At 38.8% G+C, this 24,244-nt stretch overlaps 1 protein-coding gene and 1 long non-coding RNA gene across 3 annotated transcripts in view; one reads left to right on the top strand and one right to left on the bottom strand.

The window, feature by feature from the left end:
• The window catches only part of CDH2 (cadherin 2), a 147,758-nt gene extending 133,474 nt beyond the window's left edge, over positions 1 to 14,284 (bottom strand). Inside the window, exon 1 of one of the 2 annotated variants that reach the window (XM_034429651.3) lies at positions 9,784 to 14,284. In XM_034429651.3, the coding sequence (XP_034285542.1) occupies positions 9,784 to 9,858 (75 nt within the window). In that variant the 5' untranslated portion in view covers positions 9,859 to 14,284. Of the gene's footprint in view, positions 1 to 7,083; positions 9,655 to 9,783 lie in introns of those variants that run through there. The other variant, XM_087890510.1, reaches the window with a different exon arrangement.
• Positions 14,285 to 15,897: 1,613 nt separating this feature from the next.
• On the top strand, positions 15,898 to 19,752 carry LOC117672730 (uncharacterized). The gene is made up of 2 exons (XR_004593335.2): positions 15,898 to 16,048; positions 19,379 to 19,752. It is a non-coding gene; the product is annotated as an uncharacterized LOC117672730 (long non-coding RNA).
• Positions 19,753 to 24,244: the final 4,492 nt, after the last annotated feature.

A 24,244-nucleotide genomic window follows, 5' to 3' on the forward strand; every position in this document is an offset into this window, starting at 1 on the left:
CCTATTGCAGTGATGGCTAACCTTTTTGCCATCGTGTGCCAAAAGTGGGGGGAGCGCGGGGGGATCGCACACACATGTCCACACCCATAATTCAATGGACACCCCCCGCGCTCCCCCTGCTTTTGGCACATGATGGCACAGTGGGCCGGTAGGCCAGTTTTTTGCCTTCCCCAGGCTCCAGAGGCCTTTTTGGAGCCTGGGGAGGCTGAAAACGGCCTTCCTCCCCACCCCGGAGGCTCTCCGGAGGCTGGAAATGGCCTGTTTCTCGACTTCCGGTGGGCCTGGAACGCCCAAAAATCAGCTGGCCAGCGTTCACAGCTAGCCAGCTAGGGCAACACTTGCGTGCCCACAGATATGGCTCCACGTGCCACGCGTGCCATAGATTCACCATCATGGTCCTAGTGTCTCAAAACTTTTAAGTCTTCAAAGTAATCTTCAGTATAAAAAGTACAATGGACATGTAGCTATATTTAAATACTGTGGACTTCTAATTTTAAGATGTGTGTTCTGACAAAATGTTTTGACAAAATAAAGTTACAGAGAAGTCCAAACCAAATAAAAGAAAGGCTTGCAGTTCAACTGGAGAACAACTACATGCGCTATACCTCAGTTTACTTACTTTGATAAAAGCAAATACAAGCCTAGATTTCAAATTCATAGAAGTCTGATTTTAAAAAGTCCTCAGAATAGAAAGTTTGCTTATATTAGAATTCCTAAGATAAAGACATTATAACCCACAAATTTAGTTACTGGAAGGGCTATAAAGATGAAGGTGGTTGGGAGATTCTTTCGTGGGCTGAATTGCCAAATGTCCCTGTCAACAGTAAAAGTCAAAATAAATTTGATTCACCGGAACTAAAATGCTTCCATTCCCCACTGACGGGACCTTAAGATTAAGCCAGCTAAGAGATGTGTGGGACTTTTTTTCTTCCATCATAATCAATGCAAGCAAAAAGAACAAAACAAAAACCCTTATCTTAAATATTAAAAGAAGAGACAGAAATACAACTTATTTATTTCTGCTGTATTTGGAATGACTTAGCAGGCTTCTGTTGAAAACACCAATTTATTGCTTTGTTTTCAACACTTTGTCCACATTAAACTGTACTATTAAATCTTAGAATCCTTCCACAGTTAACTTCTCATAAAAAAAATTGGGATCATGTTGTACTATGTCCGAAGCATTCAATACTTTAATCAAAATGGCAAATGCCACCTCTCTTGTAACATACATGCAACTTCATCAAACACAGATGAACAAGACCAAATTTGTAAAACACTATACTTTTTGTCATTTGCTCGTTACAGACTACAGTGTTTGTTTTGCTTTGAAATGAATTTCACTTAACTGCTCCTATGTGAGTGCAAACTCAGCTACTACGTACCACATGGAAGCCCTTTTTTTCAGGTTTCAACATGCAGCTGTTTTAAGCAGATAATTTACCAAAGCCCATGAAGCTCTTAAAGCAGCTGCACCTTTTTTCAATTTCATGTGGAATCCAGAAAAAAGTGGGGCTCGTTTAAGAATAGCAGAGAATGCTGTGCACATTCCAGCTGCAAAGCATTTCTTCAGAACCATATTCAAGTATGCACAGCCCTACAGTATTAGATATAAAATAAAAAAACAGTGATGGAACAATGCCTTTCTGAAAGTGAATGTTTTGGTATGTTATGCAAGAACTGATCTGAAATTCAAAGTTTTCTGCCTGACATAGAAAAATGACATTATTCAAAATATTAACATAGTTGTTTAATTAAAACATGCAATTTATTCACTCATATATAATCTGTGCATATTTGACTGTCCACATACTTTGAATTCTACGAACTATATGCCATTGTCCTCTAACTGTAGCAAGAGAGAAGGTAGCTGTGCCTAGCATTGAAACAGATTACAAATATTTTTGATAATTTACTTAAATTCTAATATAAAATGCACATTTCATTATAACAACCCTCAAACATTTATCTTTTCTTCTTAGTAAAACTAAGAAATTGATTTCATATGAGTATTATTCCAAGTCTTCATTTAACAATTACTTTTGTTCAACAACTTGGTTGACAACCAACTTGGATTTCTGAGCATTGCAGTGTCCCATGGTTATGTGGTGATGATTCTGCAAAGTCAATGGCAAAGCTGGCAGGAAGTCAGAAGTTGTACTTACATGATGTACTCACTTAACAATGGAATTTCCACCACTAAATGGAAAGGTCAGCTGATGTTGAGTTTTTATGACTGCATTGCTTAGTGATGGAAATTCTAGTCCCTATTTCTGCCATTAAGCAAAGACTACCTGAATAACATTTTAGCTACTTTCATTATATTATTTTCATTACTGAAATATCAATAAGACTTTTTGCTTTCTGCTACATTTTGTTACCATCTCTTTTATTCTGAATACTGGACAAAAAATGACACAGGATCATACTTAATTTCTAATTCTGTATGAGGAGCCTGCATTAGTAGAGCATCATGGTATAAAAACAAACAGTATCTAATGAATTAGAAACTCAGTCCGATTCAAATGTGATTTGCAACCTGATGCATATCTGTGATTTTAAAAACTTGTGTGCGTCAGACCCAAATATCTGGATGATACATGCTGTCAATCATTGTGCTAATAATATATAAAGCCAGTATCTGCCAGTATTTTCTTTTTTAAAAAAAATATTTTATTAAACTTTTTTTAAAAAACAGAAAGCAAGCTTTAATACTTTTTCCATTTCAACAGTTTCGCATCAGTCAAGAATTTCATATTTCTGCCAGTATTTCTTATTTCATTCATGGCCTACTTGTCTTCTTATATTAGTTTCTTCAGTAGCTTACAATAATTAACACAGAAAAGTAATAGTTTCTATTGGGGGGAAAAGTACAAACCTGGTAATGCTCTCTAATACCAGGTTTGTACTTTTCCCCCCAATAGAAACTATTACTTTTCTGTGTTAATTATTGTAAGCTACTGAAGAAACTAATTTTCCAGTCCATCCTCATATTGACCTTAATGTTACCATTAGTTTTTTATTTTAGTTTTTGGTAAGAAAATGCTAAAATGAAATCACTGGCATAATTATCAATAACTGGTCCTACGTACTCAACACTTAGTCAAAATTAGGAATTCCTGTTTAATATTGTGGCTGTACAATAGTGCATAGTAAGAATAAGACTAAGCATCAGCTAAAATTGTTAATATAGTGATAAGCATTTATATAATAATCAGGATTCAGGGTGGTATGGTCCAAATCAGTTCTATTTCATCTAGGACATTATGTCTGAAGCATCTAAACTCATTTTTGGTTCACCTTTGTTTTTATTTCCAGAAAACCATTAAGTCACCATAGGGAGATTCACAGGGTGACTTTGGACCAATAATACTCTTTTTGACTGACAAAGCTTACAGGATTGTTGTATGGATAAAACAAAGAAAAACCTGAGCCACCCTGAACTCCTAGAATGATAACAAGGTATGAATCTAATACATTCCAATTTTAAGTGGAATAAAAACATTTTCCATTCATACATATCAGTAAAATAAGAGTATTTATCCATTGACAAAAAGGACAATGTTGTCAACTACATGAATCATATTAACTATAATAAGTCTCTAACTACCATAAACTATCATAATTCTTTAGATAATCTATGTATTTTTTTACATACCCTTAAAAAGGAGAAAATAGAAATCAGAGTATGAAAATGGAACACATCATTTTCCTAAATGAAGAATAAGCAGAAATATGACAAGAATAAGCAATGCAAAAGTCACCAAGCAGCCATCTTTATTTAATTAAAACAGTCCTATTGAATTTCTTGTATTTATTGATATAATATGCCCAAAAGATTTCGGAAGCAAATGGAATATAGGTTCTTTGCTTTCCATAAAAGAGTGTTTTAAGAATGGTTAGCCTTCTTTTTGAATTACTTTAATTTACAAGGTTTTGCTTCTGATATTATACTAAACTTTATTTTCACTCTGTCATAGTATAATGCTGATAATCCTTCATAGGGATCTATCAGGGATGGGAGGAGATATTGGCCCCTTGATTTGCATATAGGGTCCAATGTCATGATATACAATATGCAAAACTGTCGTGACATCACTGCACAGGTGTCCTATTCTGTACAGCACTGTGGCTAGCCATAGACTTTTTGAATAAATGGTCAAAAATTATTGAAACCATGCAAACCTGTTGGAAGTATCAGGCAAAGCAAGCAACAATGGCTACAGAAAATTAGGCCCATTCTAATTACAACAACAACAACAAAATCCTAGGATTTTTAAGATCCTGACAGTTTGATGGAAGTGATTCAAATGCAGGAGAGGAAACTAGAGGCACTTCTTCCAGGCAGTTGTTACAATTGATTTGGAAGATTCCATAACCCTCAAATGCAGTTTTTTATGGTACACTGGAGAGTGGAGCAGACAGGAAGAAACCTGTTCCTTGTTGGCAGTAAAATTCTGTTTAAGGTACAGAGTGTTAATCCAGTTGTAAGCCTATCACAAAATAGAACAGGATCATGGATGACAGAGCCAAGGAATAATTCTCTCATAGTATGCTTAGGCCAAGGAAGTAAAAATTATTCAAAAATTGTTCAAATTATTGCTGAACCTGTAAGGCAGTACTGTCAAATTCCTGGCCTACAGGCTGGATGCATCACACTCTGGCCACGTCCACGCCCGATTTAGCAAAGGGGAAAAGTCCTGATACGTCACATGATGCTGCCGTGATGACGTGAGTTTGACACCCCTGCTTTAAGGCTAACATTTTTAAATAATAAATTAAGTTTTTCAAATGTAAATATGCTTTACATATTTATTTATAATATTATCTACTATATCACAATAATTGTAAAACATTAATTTATGTAATGTTTAGAAATTCATAACGTGAATTTCGTCAAATAATTCCATTATTCCCAGTGTTAGTTTCTTATTTAATACTGTATTACATATTTGAAATTTGCCTGTTTAATAAGGAAACAGCATTTCTCTAAAAAAACTATTTCTTTTGAGCTTCCACAGAAAATTAATGATATCAAAAAAACTCAACATTAGTTTTTTGATTTTAACATTTAGATATCACTAATACTAATACCAAAACAAACAAGCAATAAAATATCAAATCCTGGATATTTCCCAATATGCATAACATTTCTTACACTGAAATTTATTCAGAACAGAAATAAGAACTTTTTATCCAGAATTTTTTTTGGGGGGGGGGGTGTTAGTCGGAGGAGAAAACTGTAACATTACACAACTTTTTTAAAAAAATCCTTTTTTGAAAAGTAATAGATAACAACTATGAAAAATATACCTACATAAATGAAATATATTGGTACAAAAAGGTTCCATCTATTAATCTACCACAGTATCTTAAGGTTAATTTGAAGCATAGTCCTAAGCCTCTTTACTGATTAATATGAACTATATGTAATGGATGTTAATATTATATTATGCACCTTACAACTTGATCTTAACCACTGATTGATGTAGATATGGATTTGCACTACAGAAAATGTTAATGAACAGGGAACAAATGGTTCCCAGTCATCTCTCACTAGATCCAATTCCCATCCTTGACAAACAAGTGTATCTGTTCTACTTTGCTAGTATTCTTTTTAAATCTAAGATCCACTTTTCATAATAATCTACTCCCTTTGCAGTATTAGTATACCTTTCTATTCTATGATGTTGTTAGAAACTTGACTAACATAAATAATAATACGTATTGCTAAAGACTGGAGAGTTAGATATTTTCCCTACCAATGCCTACCACAATGTTATCTTTCCCCTTTCTCCATTTTTTAAAAAAATATTTTTCTGCAGTTTTCCTCAAACACTAATTCTTTCCACAAACTCAAAAGCACTGATATTATAAATAATTTTTCTTGTAATATTTTCTCTTAAGTTCCAGATTCTATACAATATATTGAAAACGTCCAAGAATATCTAAGAATATTCTATCCAGTCTTTCATCTTCAATGTCTATGTAGTATCAGTTTCAGTTAAGTTCCTAAATAATATATTTTGCGAAATACATTCTATGAACTTCACCCCTTTTAGAATTTTAAAAAATCTCATGGAAATATTTGGCAAATAAAGAAAAAAGGGCAATCAAGTTAAAGAATCCTCATACATGTTTTGAAACAATGCCTCAAACTTTCTGTTGTATAAAGGTATATACATAATGCAAAAGTTTTAAGCTATTTCTAATTTGTAACAATCCTGATTAAATAATAAAGCTAGGAAGCCGGACCATCTGTTAAAATAAAACTATTTTCCAAGCCCAGGTTTATGAAACTGAATTCATTCCTAAATTCTAGCATTGTTACACAGTGTTTGAAAAGTCTTAACCAGATTTAATGGATATCCAAACAAGAAGGAAATTGGATTCTCCAACCATGACATGCCACTGACATTAAGTTATACATAAAAGCAATATAACTTTCTCTGTCCATAATTCATTTTCTGTTTTAATTTAAAAACAGTCTTGGGAAGAACACATACAGAGAATGGAATAACATTATGGTTCAGACTTCAACCTGTCTTAACCAAAATCTGGAGTACTAATATGTTAAAAATACCAGGGATAACTGAAGAAAGAAGTATTCTAGGCAGATTGATACAAATATGAATTTATCTTTAAAGGAAAGATCAATAGTTCAAATTCTAACTATTTCTAAATCTAGAAATATGAAACAGTCCTTCAAAGGAGGAAGATGGAAATGAAAGAGACTGGAGATATGAACCCAAAGGAAAAATCTCCAAATGCTTAATATTAAATGTTTTAAACACCTTAAATGCATGTGGAAACCATCAAAACTACCATAAATTAACAGAAGAAAATGATAAATAGCAAGAGAAAGTCCTCCCCACCTTGAGGCACTGAATGGTATATCCAGTTCATATTTGCAGAATAGAGTTTTGCTCCATAGCCATGATTAAGGCTCAATTGTACCTAATCACCTAGCCACACAATATTTAAAACCGACATTATCCAGTGCCAAAAGGTAGCCCAGTCAGTAACACATATACAACCAGAAATACTCTTTTCTTGAGCAAAGAGAAAATAAAATGCCTTTACCTTTTCTAAAAAATATGTTCCAACCAGAAATGCCATTAAGAGCCAGGGATATGTACCATCTGTCTCTGAAATGTATTCCTTTCGTCTTTCGCACTAAGATGAAAATTTTACACTGACCAAAGAACTAGTGTCAATTCTGCATGTCTCACCCTGGCACCAATTCAAGGAAACCCTAGGAAACTTCCAACCTTTCCTGCAAGCACATACATAACTCAAAGGCACATGTCCTGCTATCAAATAAATAAAGATTATTTAATCTAAACCTGCCTCAACCAACCACATTCCCTCTTGGCAGGATACATCAGATAAGCACTAAAATGCAGAAGTCTTCAACTCAGACAGATGTCTATGGCTTCTATTAACTAATATCTGCTTCACAAGATACAATCCTGCAAAAAGACCCTTTTATTATCTGGACTGCCCTTGCAGCCCAGGACAATTCCATGCACATCACGCATTCATTTAATGAGCCATGACAACTCTATTATCAGTTTCCAAAATCTGCACCACCCATGCATTTTCTGTCTGGGATAACTAAACTCTTATTTCAGAAAGCTCAGACCTCCTGTAATTTTCATCCTCTCACCCTCAGCCTAGTCCCCAACCCTATTGGAAGATGCACCTAATTTCCTTTTTTACTCACAAATGATGCAAAGCTTTATCTCCAACTGATCATAAACTCAACAAAGGGAAGTTGAGACCACCACATTTTACCATCAATGCACAATTTTATGTACTGTATAAGGAATCTATCAACATTCACTGTGGCTTGCAAACCTTCAGTCTCAGCAAATGTAAAAACCTTTGTTTTTAGAGACAACCCCAACTTTGAAAATGCTAAACTCTCAATAAGGACAGATTTGCATCCCTTCTTGCAAATTTGCAAATAGAAAAACAGTAGCAGGTCGAATAAGCGGATCCATGCCTGCACTCCTGCATCTAAGAGACTGAAGTTCATCCTAAACTAAAGATAGAGTAGCCTTGGGTCTACTTGCCAGCCCAGCCTCTGTTGGCTGCGGGAGGTGATAAGCTTTAACCCAAAGTAACCCAGGTTACTCCGATGGAAATTCTCACTAGCTGCTGCAGTAGCAGCAGCAGAAAACAGCAGGAGCCAAGCTGGGGAGGAGGGGAGCGGAGGCGGAGGCTGATTAAATTCTTCCCGGGGAAGAGATTAGTGGATAGAGCTGAGGGGCGAAATAACAGTTTAGCGCTCTTCTCTTCACAGGACCTGAGTCCACAGAAGGGGGCGTTATAAACACGTTTGACCCACTGCAACTTTGGGGACTGTAAATTACTTTTGTAAGTCATTCAGGGCTCATTTCCTGACCCCCTCCGAGTGGATGGTGCACGGCTATTTGGCACACTGCCACCCGATCCTTGCCCGGTGCTTCTAGGCCGCTAATACGACGTTGAATCCCTCGTTATTCAAAGGTAGGCTTGGGAAAGGAATTCAAATTCGGTTTTTCTCCTTCTGGTGAGTGGACCGAGGAAGACGGCGAAGGAGTCGGAAATAGTAAACGGGACAGCCTGTGCCATGTTACACCGGGTTCGACCTTCCAAGGTTGCATGACTAGGAACAACGCGGAGCATCTGCCGTAGTGAATCCCAGGCAAGAGCGCGTGTGAGCTCTGAGCGGACAGTCAGAAAAGCAAAGCCACGGGTGGCCCCTGCCACGCCTATTGGTGAACAGAATCCGCACCCTATTCTCAAACTCGAGAGGGGAAAAAAACCCGAAAACAAGCCCAACTTTCTTAGTCACGTAACTTCCATCATCCTATCTAGACTTCGAAATCACCAAGTCCGCGCGTGTTTCGTTTCCTGGCCGCCCGCAGGAAAGGCGCATCATTTCCATAATCCCCAGGGGAAGATGTGGGTGGTAGCGGCGATTCCTTTCCCACGCTCCTCTCCTAGGAAGAGATGGCGCCAAGACTGTCCCGTTTCTAGTCTTCAAGTAAAAAAAGATCCTTGTTCGCAATTTCCATTTCATTCACCTGCCTTATTTGGCCTTTCCTTATAATAATTATCCGGATAGTCCCTTTCTTTGCAACCGGCGCCCTCTTCCCCCCAGCCACCTTTGGGGTTTTTCCCCTCTCTGTCACGCGTGGAAGGCCCACTGCCATACCCCACAACAGCGGGTTAGAGAATAACTTGGCTCGAACTTATCATCCTTTTTCCTCCCCAACCTCTTCTCTGGGTTTGACCTATCCCTCAAGTATGACTTGACGCCGAAGTAGCCACCTGCTCTGCTCAGCCCTAGAAAAGAAGAACGGAACTCCCCGTGTAAGAAGCCAAGAAAGCAAGAGCTTCCGCTGCTGCCAACCTAAACCCGGCTCTGCAATGTGAAATCCTCTATTTCCTATTCGATGCACCCCGACTCTTCTTCTCCCTGGATTGCCGGGGTGGGGGTGGAGGCGCTTCTGCTCGAGCCTCTTTCCCCAAGGCTGCTTCTGTTCAAACTGCAGTTGCAGTCCCCTTCTCCAGAACCCGCACCAGTGCCCTCCTGAACCGCAGGCCCACCAAGCCTACAAGGCGTTGGAGAGAGCAGTCGCCCTTCCCCAGTTCCAGTTATCCCGTCCGATCGCCGGCGTCCCTCAACCCCCGCCACCGCCCATCGCCGGGATCGTCAGGAACAAAGAGCCCCCAAGCCCAGCTCCTTTCTCTCTCTCTCTCTCTCTCTCTTTCTTTTCGCCCTCCTTTTACCTGCTGCAGGGCCGCCAGTACGAGCCAGAGCAGCGGCGGCCAGATCCGAGGCGGCGTTCCCGCTTTCCGGCACATGGAGGCGAAGGCAGGGGAGGAGAAGAGATGCACACAACGGGAGAGCGCTTAAACGGGGCGAAAAGTCCGCGGGCCGAGGAGGGAGGCTCGACCGTCTTGGCCCAAGGTGAGAAGAGAGAAAGGCAGGAGGGGCCGGCGGAGGATCGGCAGGGCTGGTCTCGAGGGAAAGGGCGACTGGGCTCTAGGTCAGCGGCAGCTCGGCTCCTTAGCCCTCCCCTCGCGTCCTGGGTACCGGCGACGGTCCGCGCACACAAAAGGCAGCGGGCTACTCAGTCTAAAATCCGGGGCGGGTGGGGGTAGTGGCTCCTTCTTGGAATATAGCCCCGCTTCCTGTTTCTCAGGCTGCCTTCGCCGGCGACTTGAAGCAGTCGGTCCCCTTCTTAGCACGTCCCCAACTGTGCTTTGGCACCGCTGCTCGGATGCCGGCTAAGCTGTTTCTTGCATGCTCCGTCCCGACTCCCTCTCTTTTTTTTCCCCCTTGCCTCCTTCACTTTTCTTAGCCTCCCCGAGCAGCGGTAACAGCCGCCGCCGCCGCCGCCTCCGCTCGCTCCCAAGGATAACAATACCGGAGCAGCTTTTGCCTAGCTCGCGCTGCGTGCTTCTGGCTGCCTGTGTGCGCGCCCGCGTGTGTGCGTGCGTGTGCGCTTTTCCTTGTGCGAGGCTGCCGCTGGCGGCTTCTCCTCCTCTGTTCTCCACCCTCCCCCCCCACCACCCTCCTCCTCCTCGGCTCTCCCTTGCCGGCCTCGCGGCCAATGAGAAACCACCGGCTTCAGCTCGGCCCTCGCTTCGGCCGGCAGCCGCCCACAGCTTGCTACCCCACAGCCAAAGGCTGAGCTTCCGTGCTGCAGTCGCAGCCAGAGATGCGCCGAAGAAGCCTTGGAAATGATTGCCGGGCCTGGGGAAGGAGGAGGAAGGGGGGGGGGCAGGGTGTGTCTGGCATGGCACGAGCAACACGCGCGCGAATGCGATTTTAGGTGGACCGGGGGGAGGGAGGGGAGGGGGGAGAGAGAGAGAGTTGAAGTGATGTTTAATGAATCTGCGTGAAGAAGCTCGTCGGTGTTCTTATTTGCGGACTGAAGGGGAAGACATGCCAACGCCGAAAAAGAGAAGCGAAGAGCTCGTCGACGCCAGGGAACGCTGCTCGGGCTCCCATTGTCTGAAGGCGCTTCGCAACGAAGCCACCTGCTGGGGGAGGGAGAAAAAAAAAAGTCGTTATTTAAGGCGGCGGCATTTGCTTTTGTTTTTATTCCTCTCCCACCAGTGCTTGAAGAGCCTGGGATTTGACCAGCCGGCCAATTAGAAAAGTTCCCGGCCCTGCGGTTTATTGGTTTAGCGAGCCTTTTGTCTCCGTCCGGGGCCTCTTTTCCCATCTCGCTTTCCCCGCCTTCCTACGATCTGTGTTACCTGCTTCAGTGCTCAAGAAATGTGGTTGGTTTGCTTTGTGGTTTGTTTGTGTTTTTTTTTGTTGTTGCTGCTGCTGTTGTTCTTCGTGTTGTTTTTTGAAAAGGGGAGGAAAAACCCGCTTTGGTTGGCTCCGGGCTGAGCTCCAATCCGTAGGTCCAAAAATGTCAGGCTGCATAACGGAAATTAGGAAGGTTGCTGAGTGCACCGTTAACAGCGAGTATCAGTGCTGGGTCATTTACAGAGCCGGCAAGGATTTTCCGTCACCCTGCAGGTCACTGAGCAAACTTGTTTTGCGTCCATGCTTCAAAGCCTCCAGCCTTAGAAAAGAAAAAAAGCAAGAGGGGGAGGGGAGGGGAGGGGTGGGCGCTAGACGGGAGGCTCTCTGCTCCGAGTGGCTGTCTTGATTTTTAAACGGTTATTTAAAATGGACTTTGCCTGGAAAGATGGAAAATAATGCATTTATAATATTCTGCTGTGACCCAAGGGTTTTCAGACATGTAGATTTGGTCCCTGCGTTCATAACCTGTAAGGTAAAATAGTTGAGTGTCTCTTTTTTTTTTTTAAACGCAAAATGAAGTTTATTGGACAATGACTGATGTAAAGTTTCTGCCTGTCCAAAACAATGGCGACTTTAAAGTTAACACTCACCCACCCTCCATTGAAAATAAGGGTATAAAGACACCAGACTTAACATGAGTCAGCTTCTTATCCTTGTCACTTAGAGTGATCAACTCCTGTTGAAATAATTTCTGCATAGATTTTGTTCACCAACTAAGGCACGCATGTAATATAGTAATGCATGAATGTGTACTTGTATATACTGGGCAGAGACCACCTGCCAGAAAAGAGCAGGGCCAGAACAAAACATTACACTGATAACTGATTTAAGTAATCATTACTGAGTAATTAATTGCTTGTTAAATAAGGCATTAAAATGAATTGATCCTCATCTGCATATACTATACAGGCATAAACCATTTCTCCCTTCTCCTGGAAACTCATGTTTGCACATTCACATAGATAAAAATAGTAGCAATATTAGTTCGATAAGGATAAATCTGAGTATTGTCACTGTGTAACAAGCTCTGCTGTGGTAAAACCTTTATTCCAGGTAAATGCGCATAGGTTACTGCACTGCTGGAAACGTACTGTATCTGTTTAGCCCAATTCTTGCAAGCTGAAGTAGAGATTCTTGAGCTATGCAGCTGTTTTCCCTGTTTGCAACAACACTGTGGGTTCATAAACGGCCTGTACCGATTGACAGCAGAAGAAAGCTATGCAGAAGGAAATCTATGCAGGCTTACTTTGAATCCTTATTCCTCAGTTAGTATACTTACAGGCTAAATTACATGCAGAGTGGAATGGCAGAATGAAGCCATTTACCTCTGCATGTAGAAACTTAAGTTCAGTGCAGAGAGGCCTTATGCATAGCAGCCCTCCATTGTAGTTGGTGGGAGCTGACAGGACGAAGACTTTTCCCTATCTCCCTTGAGGTGAGGGCTCTAGCTTCCAGTTTCCTGCTTCTTTCAGCACTCTCTTTCATTATTTTGTTTCAGCACTCTATTTGCAACTCCTGCCAACTGATGCCTTTCAATAACGTTTTCTCATACTTATATGCTCAGCAAAAATAAGACAATCCTTCTAGTTCACCAGTAATGTAAAGGAGACATCTCCATTTAGGCTAATGTAGTAGCTTAGAATATAATCAAGCACAGGTTGATTCTGATGCATTGCGTTTCAGTTCTGCACGGTTGCCATATACTAAAGCAAATTGACTGGAAATATGACTTAATTTTACTGAGGGCAAAGCCACACAGGCACATTCAAGTACTATAACAAATCCTTCAGCCAACAGAATGTATGGTGGGAAAAATTTTGCTGTCCCCATTGCAGAGGCCTATACTGCCATATTAATGAGTTTGATTAAGATAAGGAAAGCAATTGTGAGATTATCCCATCTTCAAGTTCCCTCCCAGCTACCATCAGCTGCCAGTAGAAAATTAACCATCCAGTGTATCAATCTTCCTATCAAGTGGGGCTGGGAAGGATGAATATACAGGTAGTCTGATTTATGGCTGTTTGCTTAATGACCATTCAAAGTTAAAAGAGTTAAGGAGAGCCTTCTCTGGGGGCACCTGCCATCTGGAATGAGCTCCCCCCCCCCCTCCCCGGAGATACGAGGATCCTGGATTTACGCACCTTCTGCCGTGCCCTCAAGACCTTTTTATTTCAACAGGCTGGCCTGGACTAACTTCCCTTTTAATTGTAAATTGTAAATTGTTTTAAAACATTAGGAGTGTTTTAATTTGTTTTTGGGACAAATTATTTAATGGGTTTTTATATTGTCTTTAAAATTTTGTAATTTGTGTGTTTTATCTTTTTGGCTGAGTCCTTCGGGAGTAGGACGGTATATAAATCCAAAAAATAATAAATAAATAAATAAAATAAATGCTCAAAAGTTACAACTGAAGCATCATCGCTACAGTCATGTAATCCTATTTTGGATGCTGGGCAACCAGCTCATATTTACAAATGGTTGCAGTATCCCACGGTCACATGATCACATTTTATGACTTTCTTGCCATTTTCTGGAAAAAACACCTAAGCTGAATTCAGGCTTAACAGCTTGCAAAAATAATTGAAAAATTGAGGCCAATCACATGATGACTCAACTTATGACCGCAGTGACTTGCAACCAAAATTCCAGGCTCAATTGTAATATGGAAAATAGAGTGTGTTTGCTTGAGTTAAATGGCATTGTGGGCATATTACAGCGTCATGTAGTATTGCTTCCTACACTGTACAACAGAAAGAAAAATTGCTTAGTTCATATATTTTTTAAAATATCATTATGGATGCTTATTATACTATGACCTCATTTATATCCATATAGGAAACTACTTGAGGCCTGCCTTGTAATCTTCTCATAATGGATTATTGTGGAGAAAATAGGAGGAGGAAGTGTGTTGGATGTGTTCACTGTCTTCAGTTGTAAAAATAATAAAGGCGGTATACAAATAAATAAAAATGATTCAAGTTTTTTTTGTTTATATAAGTTGATATAGCTTATATTTTAAAGTAATAATTTTAATTATCAATTTTATGATGTTTGTGTGTCTGTATTTTTCTTGACTGTACACCGCCTTGAGTCCTACGGGAGAAAGGCGGTATAGAAATATAATAAATAAATAAATAAATTATATTTGGCAATGGGGGGGGTGTCTTTTGCCTTTGGAGATTTCTAATATGACTTCTCTGTGACTGACTAGGCTCTACACATATTTACAAATAAGCTATTTGGAGACAGAGTTTTAATTTCATAATCTTGACTGAGTAAACAATGAACCAGTTTCAACCTTGTTATAATAAAATGGGAAATTATGATTTTCTCACAGGTTTTTCTCCAACAATAGGTGATTGACATGTGTTTAGCCACCTGTCAAATTGCCCAATCATAGCCCATTCATGTGAAGCTATTCCATACCTGTGACTTGCTCACAATTACAGATCTAGCACTTGCCTAAACAAGTGTTAATTTCATGAATTTTTCAAAAGATTGTGAAATTCATGTTGAAAAGAACCATGTAAACTTGACTGATGCTGGGATCATGTACCAGTAACCCAAGCAAAATCTGTTTTGTTCTTCATAGCAACCCAAGCAAAATCACAACAAGAATGATCAAAGGATAATATGTTTGTGTGTGTCCTCAGCAATCTAAAGCAGATGATAGGAATTGGTCAGTTCACATCACCTATTTGCATCAGCAACTACATTCTCAAGGGCATGCCAGATCATAATCTTTGCAAAAAATTTCTGTGGGAAAAGAAAGCCAGTTTCGTCTACTGGTTAAGGCCTCAAGCTACAAAGTGAGCACAGGTAGTCTTCAACATACGACCACAACTGAGCCCAACATTTCTGTTGCTAAGTGAAACATTTGTTCCATGAGTTTTGCTCCATTTTATGACCTTTCTTGCCACAATTGTTAAGTGAACCACTGTAGTTAATTTAGTAACACGGTTGTTAAGTGAATCTAGTTTTCCCGTTGACTTTGGTTGTTAGAAGGTCACAAAAGGAAATTCCATCACTCGGGGGCACTGCAATCGTCATAAATATGAACCGATTGTCAAGCATATGAATTGATCACATGACCACGGGGATGCTGCCACCGTCCTCAAAAATGGTCATAAATCCCTTTTTTCAGCACTGTTGTAACTTCGTAGGTCGTACGGTCACTAAACGAAATGTTGTAAATCAAGGACTACCTGTACTAGTCCTACTTCAGGATTACCTGGGTGACTTTGGGCCAGTCGCTCTGTCTCAGTGTCTTCCTCAGGATTGTTGTGGAGAAAATGGGAAGAGGAAGGACTATTAGAAATGTTTTCTGCCTTGAGTTATTTATAAAAATGATGATGAAAATAAATAAAATACCGTACTTCTTTAATCCTACTTTAATAGAACAACTAAAGATAACTTTAATCTGCCTCCACTCGGGCATGTCAGTTAGGATAATATGCGGATAGCACCTGAAACTATTCCCAATTAGTTGCAATGCTTTGACTCAAATCAAACATGTTTTTAACAATGCTACTTTGTTCTAAATAAGAATATCATTTATATTTATTCTGTCCAGGAATGGGGCAAAGTAAGTCCCTTAATAACCCACAATAAACAAAAGGAGCTCTGGTGGCTCAGCAGACTAAAGCACTGTTATTAACATCCACTTACATCTGCTGCCTGCAATTACTGCAAGTTCAAATCTCACGAGGCTCACTCATCCTTTCTAAGGTAGGTAAAATGGGAGCAATAAACTGACTTTGTATAAATATACAAAAGTATGAAGGCTATTGCTTAACACATTGTAAGCCGCCCTGAGTCTCCGGAGAAGGGCGGCATATAAATCAATTTTTTTAAAAAAAATGTATGTATCTCCAGTTGATTAGAATGAAAATAGCCATTCCTCTATTTAGCTTGAGATGATAGGGGAAAGAGTGAGAGCCAAGCAGGTAGATGACATTATTCCCCAAGTTAGCAAAGGGCTCTTGGAAGTAGCATTATTCTCTACTAATCAAAGCTACATGTAGTACTTAGATAGATTTTTATGATACTTTTACAATAGGTTTTGTATTTGATTATAGTATAGTATATGGTATTAGTAAACCAGTGACAATAAGTTTAGTGTACAAAGTAGTTTTTCATTTGGGGGGAATTTTTATCTTTTTCTTTTTTGATTTTTTTTTCTTTTAAGGATTGTTCTATTTCATTGTGTTTTTTAAAGTATATTTTGGAGTTTTTTCTATATGTTGTATTTTTTTCTAAATTTAATATTTTCCGAAAATACTTATTTAGAAGTACGATTAGCTCAGCCAATAATTTTTATTGGGAAAAGAAAGACTTCTTCAAATTCCTGCTTGTCCAATTGCTTTGAAAAATTGTTTCTAATGCTTAAAGAAGGAAAGCCTTGTAGTGGCCAGCATGAGCTCTTCCTTTTTCCTTTGTTTTCTTTACTGGAAGAAGAGGAGCCTGAAGTGTACTGGACCATGCTTGGTTTCCAACTATAAAAGGAAAACAATAATAGCACTAGAGTGTGAATGTGTAGGTGTGTTTTGGAAGAAGATTTGTGTCACACGGGAAAAAAGAGAGAGAGAGAAAAAATCACCCTTCAACTCAGTAGGCAATTGATGGGGAAGGAGAAAGAGGCTTGGACTTCAACACACCAGCAGCAGAGCAGCTGAAAGAGGAAGCTGAGCCCATCAGTTTTAACACCCCGAAAACCTACACCAGCCAGCACAGTGGCTTTCCTTTCCCCACGCCAGCACAGACTGAAAAATTGCAAAGCCAATGCTTCATCAGCAGTTCAGAACAGTAGCTAATAGCAATAGACCCAGTTAACATGAAGATGGCTAAATAATGGTTAAGACTTCGTTAGGAGACCAGAATTGTTCATAGGACTGTTTAGAGATTAGATAAATGCACAGACATAGATGTTAGCATGGCACAGTACACTAGCATAAACTTAGTGATAAGTATTAAGGTAAAAATTAGGAAAATAAGTAAGTTTGGTAATTTTTGTATAATAAAAAACCTACCTGGAAATACAGAGAAGATAACAGTAGTCTCTTTGTTGGTGCTGTGTTCCATTTTGCAAAAGAACTCCCTCACAGCGCTGATTCCATTTTCAATCTACTGGAGAAGGAAATATGAAATAGCATTCTGATAAAATAGTGCATAATTGTTTTTTCTTCTGAGGTGCACTTGAAGTGGAAAAGGGCATCAGAAGTGATGCAGCTGTGCTTACAATGTCAATTGACATATTCTTAAAAGAAGCTGTGTATTTTATTGGGTTCACATGACCCCAGGATAACATGCACTTGAGTTAAGGAGGTGACAACAGTAGCTTGATACACTTTTCAGCCATCATCTTCTATTTCCTTAACTATAATATGTATTTTCTTGGAATCACATGGCTATTGAGCAAGCCCACAAAAAGATACAGCTTTTTTTAAAAAAATGTCTGTGGGTGAAGGAAGAAAATATGTGTACCCTCCAGATTTCTTTTTGTACTTTTAGATCAGGGATGTCAAAGTCTGATTTCATTGAGGGTCGCATCAGGGTTGTGTTTGATCTTGGGGGGGGGTCAGAGTGGGCACCGCCAGCATGATTTCACTTATGGGGGGGACACCTGTGGTGGCTTAAGCCCTCTGCCAGTGAAAATGGGTTCCTGAGCCCCATTTTTGGCTGGAACGACCACCTGCAACCTCTGCCAGCGTGTGGCCCTCCCGAACTTCATTTTCACTGGCAGAAGCACCATGGGCCGGTCCTTCGCTATTTCCAGGAAGCCCCCCGTTCCCCGGGTCAGATCAAAGCAACTCACGGGCTGGATCTGGCCCTCGGGCCGTGAGTTTGACACCCCTGTTTTAGATGATCAACAATGAGTTATGGGGACAATAAACTAAAATCAGGCAATATGTAAATTCTTTTTATAAGTTCTTTTTATTTCATTGAGGTAGTCTTGCTTTGTTGTATGTTCTGACATTCTGATTTGTGTTTGGATATCTATATGTAATATATAGCTGTTAGTACCTGTATTTGTTCTTTAAAAGTTTTACACACACAACACACAAGATACAGAATATATATAAAATGAAAACTTTTAAAGAAAAAGAACTAATATATAGTAAGGATTTAAAAGTATCTGTACTATAAAAGTACGAGTAAAAAAAGTTGGAGAAAAATGGAAAAGAAAAAAAATGGATATAAAGAAGTGACTTCCAATACTCTTCATAAAGTTACCTCACTTTACTTTTCTTTCCATAGATTATAATTTATCCTGTCTAATCATCAGAAAAATAAATCACAAGGTTTTTTTTCATTGTATGCAAAAAAGTCATAGAAGGTTTCCAGTCAACTATAAATGTAGCTAATGTCTTTTAAGCTGTGAATAATTTTCAGACTGTCCCAGCTATGCCCTAGTCATATTTCACTTGATTATTATAATACACAATGATGAGTTTTCTGTTAATATCATTTGGAAATTTCATTGCTGTATTCAGGCTGGTATAGAATTGGAATACACAGTTTGTAGCCCAGATTCCTTAAAAGAAAAGCTTTATACAGACATTAAGATCTTCCAAAAGTGCTCCCTTGATTTCCTTGCTTATTTGTTTGTGCAGACACAAAAATAGTTAAAAGTGAGATGGTCAGGGAAGTGAATCAAACATCTGGTAACAACCTTTAAGGCAGCTGTACTGAACCTTCTGGGAAGTGCAGCTGCTTTTATGCTTTGAGGAGAGGTGTTTTGTTTGCGCCAATGCCCTTCGCAAGGCACTCCTTGAATATTTTTGCATAGCCGAGCAAATATCACATATGAGAAGCTGCCTCATGTCAAACCACTGTCTATGTAGTTCAGTTACCTCCATAATTTCAAAAAACAGGGTTTTTTTTGCCATTTATGATATATTATATTTTAAATAGATAATAAAGTGAAATAAAAATACCAGAAATGATAGCATGTTTTAAAATATAGGTAAATAACAAGGTATTCTTTGGAGGTTCTATTTTTAGAGTCAAAGTAATTGTTTCTGCAAAAGGAAAAAATGTAATTCTCTTTGTTTACAGAAAGAAGCTCTCTTTGAATTTCTCCAGATGATGAAGACTCAGTCATGTTTGGCCATGCATCATCACTGTTTGTAAATTGGACAGCATTATCATGTTCTTTATAAATGGATTGGACAGAATGTGACTCATGACCCAACTAGTGAAGCTTTTAGTCACCTTGAATTATAAATTCTTCTTGAAGGACCACTAGGTTCAGATGTTAGCAAAAGGAGATTCATTCATAAGGAAATGTATCATCACCTTCACTATCTAAATAAGGCTTAAGTAGGGATTAATTAAGTGTCTGAAATTACCTTTTGTGCTGGTGTGAATTTCACTGTACATTAATTTTAACTAGGAAGAATGCAGGCTAATAAATCTGAACACTAAAAATTCTTACTGTCCAGAGTCCAATAGCAGAGGGCCATGGGGTGCTAACAAGGGATACCAATCTCCAGCTTTCGACATCTGTTAACAAATGAGTCTCCAGCTATGCATAAAGCAACACGAAAGCTAAAACTCTGTTCTACAGTGTCCAGAAAAACCAACATCCTGTTTAATAGATAGAAAGCTAAATCTAAAAGCAAGTATCCTGACGAAGGTCATCTAGAGAAGCCTGAATCAAGAACTGCAGGGTTGGTATCAATGAATTGGCTGGACCCCAAACCTAATGTTTAAAGAAGCAGATTACATAAAGCCAGTAAACATCATAAGAACATAACCAAGAATAATTGACATAATAATAAATAAATGAAATTCGATATGAGGTTATAATGGGTGCTGCACAAATATGTGATTTTTAGACACTCCTAAGCAAGGAAATTAAAAGATTTGGCCTCTGGATTAAGTGCCTGTATGTTGTGCATGTGTCTATATGTCTCTATGAATATATGAGTGGGTTCCTGGGGCCTCCTAGTGATGTTTTTTGACTGAATCTTCCCATATATGTGGAAGATATGGCTAATGTAAGAAAGATCTGGTTGCTATAGAGCTAATGTTTCATTTCATAATCGTTCAAGAACTCTTCACTATATTTTACAAATCAGACTACAGAAGTCTATATATTCTTCAAATACAAGTAGTTGAACAGTTGAAATATAAGTGGTCCTCACTTAACAATGGGATTTGGGACCAGAATTTCTATTGCTAAATGATGCAGTCGTAAAGTGTGATATTACATGACTACATCACTTAGTGTCTGCGAGGATGAAATGATTGCATGAGGAACATGAATAATTAAGAGAGGACTTACTTGCAATTTCATATTGACTTCCCACAAGCAAAATCAGAATGGGAGGTAGGCAGGAAATTGTAAGTCACAAGCAGGCTGGCAGGCGGGTTGGGAGAGCTGTGCAGATGGTTGCAGTGATGAACAAGAGCAATTTCAGGCCCAAGGGTGGCTGCAGTTGGGCAAGGAAGACTTACTGGAGCAACTTATGGCCTTTCCTGGAACTTCTTCATTGATTTTGCTTGTGGGAAGCTGGCAGGTAAGGTTGTACATGGCAATCATGTAACTATAGGTTGCTTCAACCATTGTTAAGTAAACTGGTTGCCAAGCATCCAGATTGTAATCATTGGAACTGGTGTGATAGCTATAACTTTCGAGGACCAATAGTATCACTCAGTCAGACAGTCAGCACTGTCACAACTTTGAATGAAACTAACTGTATTGGACTACTGACAACTGAGTCACAAGCTGTCATTACAACCTAATGAGATTTTTCCATAAATAAATAAATGGGATTTCAGGTAAAATTCAAGCTTTTAAACCTTCAATTGTATACTGTTATCTAGGATAACACTCCACTGATATATGAGTAAACATAAACAATTACTTTGCAGGCCATTGGATGACCCACTTATCTTCCATAACATGAATATATTTTGAGTTTAGCATGGTCATGTCGAATTAACAGCCTAGGAGTAAGACTTCTGAATTGATATATTTTATGATTGTATTGTTAATTTCTACACAAAGAAAGCAGTACTCATACCTGGTGCTGGAAGTCATACCTTATTTTTTTCTAACATAACTCTTAATCATCAAGTGTGAAATTTTTATTTTCTTCTGTGTTTATATCAATTTGCCTATACAGACAAGTCATAATAATTCCACTTTGACAAGTGCCTTAGTATATATGCCTGCATGGTGACCTTTACTACTAAATACTCCCATAGCACCTCTAGCAGAGTGACATTTGAGATAGTAGCTAGTAAATCTGTTTTGTGGATATTGTGATGAGATGATTAAAAATTGCTGACACAAAGATAAACAATTAGCATTTTCAGAAACGTATCTTCTGGTCATGACATTTACAAAAGCAAAATATTTTGAAGAGTTTTCTCAGAAACAAAATATGACGATGTACACTAAAATGTAACTTGTTTTTCAAATTTAAATACACTTTCTGTTCCTGAAATTGTCCTAAGACTTTGTTCTCCTTTGTTTTTTAGCTCTAGATAAGTACTTCCACTCTTCTTTTTGGAAGGAAGGAAATAGATCTCTAGAACATGCACAGAGATTTTTCTTCTATGTGTATTTTCAGGGCTGAAAAATATTTCTGAATAACTTACTTGAATAGAGTCTTAAATATTGACAACAAACAAATGTTTAAAAATCATTTAGTACTTCATCAAAATAAATAAAATTCTCTTACATTTAAGCAAAATAAAAATAAACAGCAGGTCTAGTAAAACTAATAAACCAGTCTGTTTTTAAAAAATGCAGCTTCAGTATTTTATACACTTATCCGTCATTCTCACTTCTCAATCTTTTGTTTTTGTTGGTAAGAGATAACTCATTGACTCTAAATAGTAAAACTACCTTTTAGTATTATTCTTTTCCAATCCAACAGAATGTAGAAAGAAATTGTGTAAAAGGAGTTATGGCTATTGGCATAATACCGTTTCCCCCAAAATAAGACATCCTGTCATAATAAGTCCAATCGGGCTTTTGAGTGCATGGCAATAAGGCCAAACGCTTATTTCAGGGTTCAAAAAAAATATATAAAACAGGGTCTTATTTTTGGGGAAACACGGTAACTCTCCAGAAACTGAGCAAAACAGAATCAAGTTGGATTTGTGGGGGGAAAGATAGCAAAGGAAAGCATGAGCTGGATTGTGCAAAAGATGCAGAGGAAAGAAAAATCCAGGAACATTTCTCCAGGATATCCCTATGGAAGATATAGTTAAGTAGCTGGTCGAAGCTCTTTCCCTCTCCGGTCATGAGATTAAGATGGGAGCACATGTAGCTCACCCTTTGCTTCCCAGTGTACACATATAGTTTATTTATTTATTTTTAATTTGATTTATATGCCGTCCTTCTCTAGAGACTCAGGGCGGCTTACAATGCGTTAAGCAATAGCCTTCATACTTTTGTATATTTTTTACAAAATCAGCTTATTGCCCCCACAAACTGGGTCCTCAACTTACCTACCTTAGAAAGGATGGAAGGCTGAATCAACCTTGAGCCTGGCAAGATTCAAACTTACTAATTGCAGACAGCTGGAGTTAAATTACAATACATTAGTCTGCTGAGCTATCCAGGCTCCACATATAGTTTATTATAAGAAGAAGAAAATAAAGACACTTCCAATGGCCAATGCTGTTATAGATATTGGAAAAAATTGGATTCTGTTTTGCATGTTTTCTTTACCTTGTTATTTTAAGTGTCTTCATAACCTACCCACCTTTTTTTTTTTTTTAATAAGTGTGATTACCATATCTGGTTTGACCAAATAGAAAGCATGCACAGATACCTTGCAGGGCAAATGATTACAATACAGTTACAACGTCTTTTGAAAACTAACTTACACTAGCTTAATGAAATACAGTAAGAGTACATAAAGAAGAGCACAGTGAAAAGGCATTTCACTATTTCTTAGTGAATTAAAGAAAAATGGAAATGGAATTAACATTATAATTAAATTTGACTTTTTACCATTATTATCGTTATTGCTATTATTAGATTTTATCCCACATTTTATTTATTTATGGGTGATATATGGCCTGGGCTTGGGAGTTTGAGACTTCTGCACAGTATCTTAGCTCTTCCTAGCACTGCACTGCATTTCTGGACAGAGAGCTGTGATGATATTCCTAGGATTTGTTGGAGCCACACTCCCAGTTTATGAGTGTGATGGAATGTGCATCTGAAGACATAGTGGAGCTTTTCAGGAAGGAGGCAGAATATTCCATAGAGAAACCCAAATTAGGAGACTGCAGTCCAGAGCTAGATGAGGGAAGAGATAAGAGACTCAAGGTAGCCACACCCTAGAATTTCTCATTGTATACCTATTAGGTTAGAAGGCTATATCCAGGACAGTGGCTTTGACACTCACCAGATCTGTTCTCTTTCTGGCTGGGGGTTGGATGTTGGATGGAAATCTCTACGTTTTGAGGAATTTCTAGTTCTTCACATTGGCAGCCTCCAAGTTATCCTTGGCTAATTCATTATATCAGCAGAGTATCTGATGACTGTCAGAGTGTGAATATTGATGGTATGGAACTTGTTATTTTTATTGAACTAGCTGTTCAGGATCTGTCTTATCTTTTGGTGGTACTGGATGTTGCTGCCATTCTTGTCTCACCCTATGGCTACTATGACACCATGGGATACCAATGTAGCTGGTCTGTATATCTGCTATGTGGACGCCTGGTAGTTCCACCTATGTACATATTTTGTCAATTCAAGACAGCAAACAAGTTCCTACCTTTTAAAAATTCATTCTTTTGTAGTTAATTTCTTTACCTGGATAGTACAGAAACAAATCCTGGATCATTTTTTCCTTTGTACCAGAGGTTCTCTTTCTCCCCAAATGAAATGCCCAAAAAGGCAAGCAAGAAATCTGAGAAATGGGCAATAAACAGGGAGCAAACCCCAGACTC

The sequence above is a fragment of the Pantherophis guttatus genome, chromosome 3 (assembly GCF_059756535.1).
Source record: "Pantherophis guttatus breed Tessera chromosome 3, ASM5975653v1, whole genome shotgun sequence".
NCBI lineage: Eukaryota > Metazoa > Chordata > Lepidosauria > Squamata > Colubridae > Pantherophis > Pantherophis guttatus.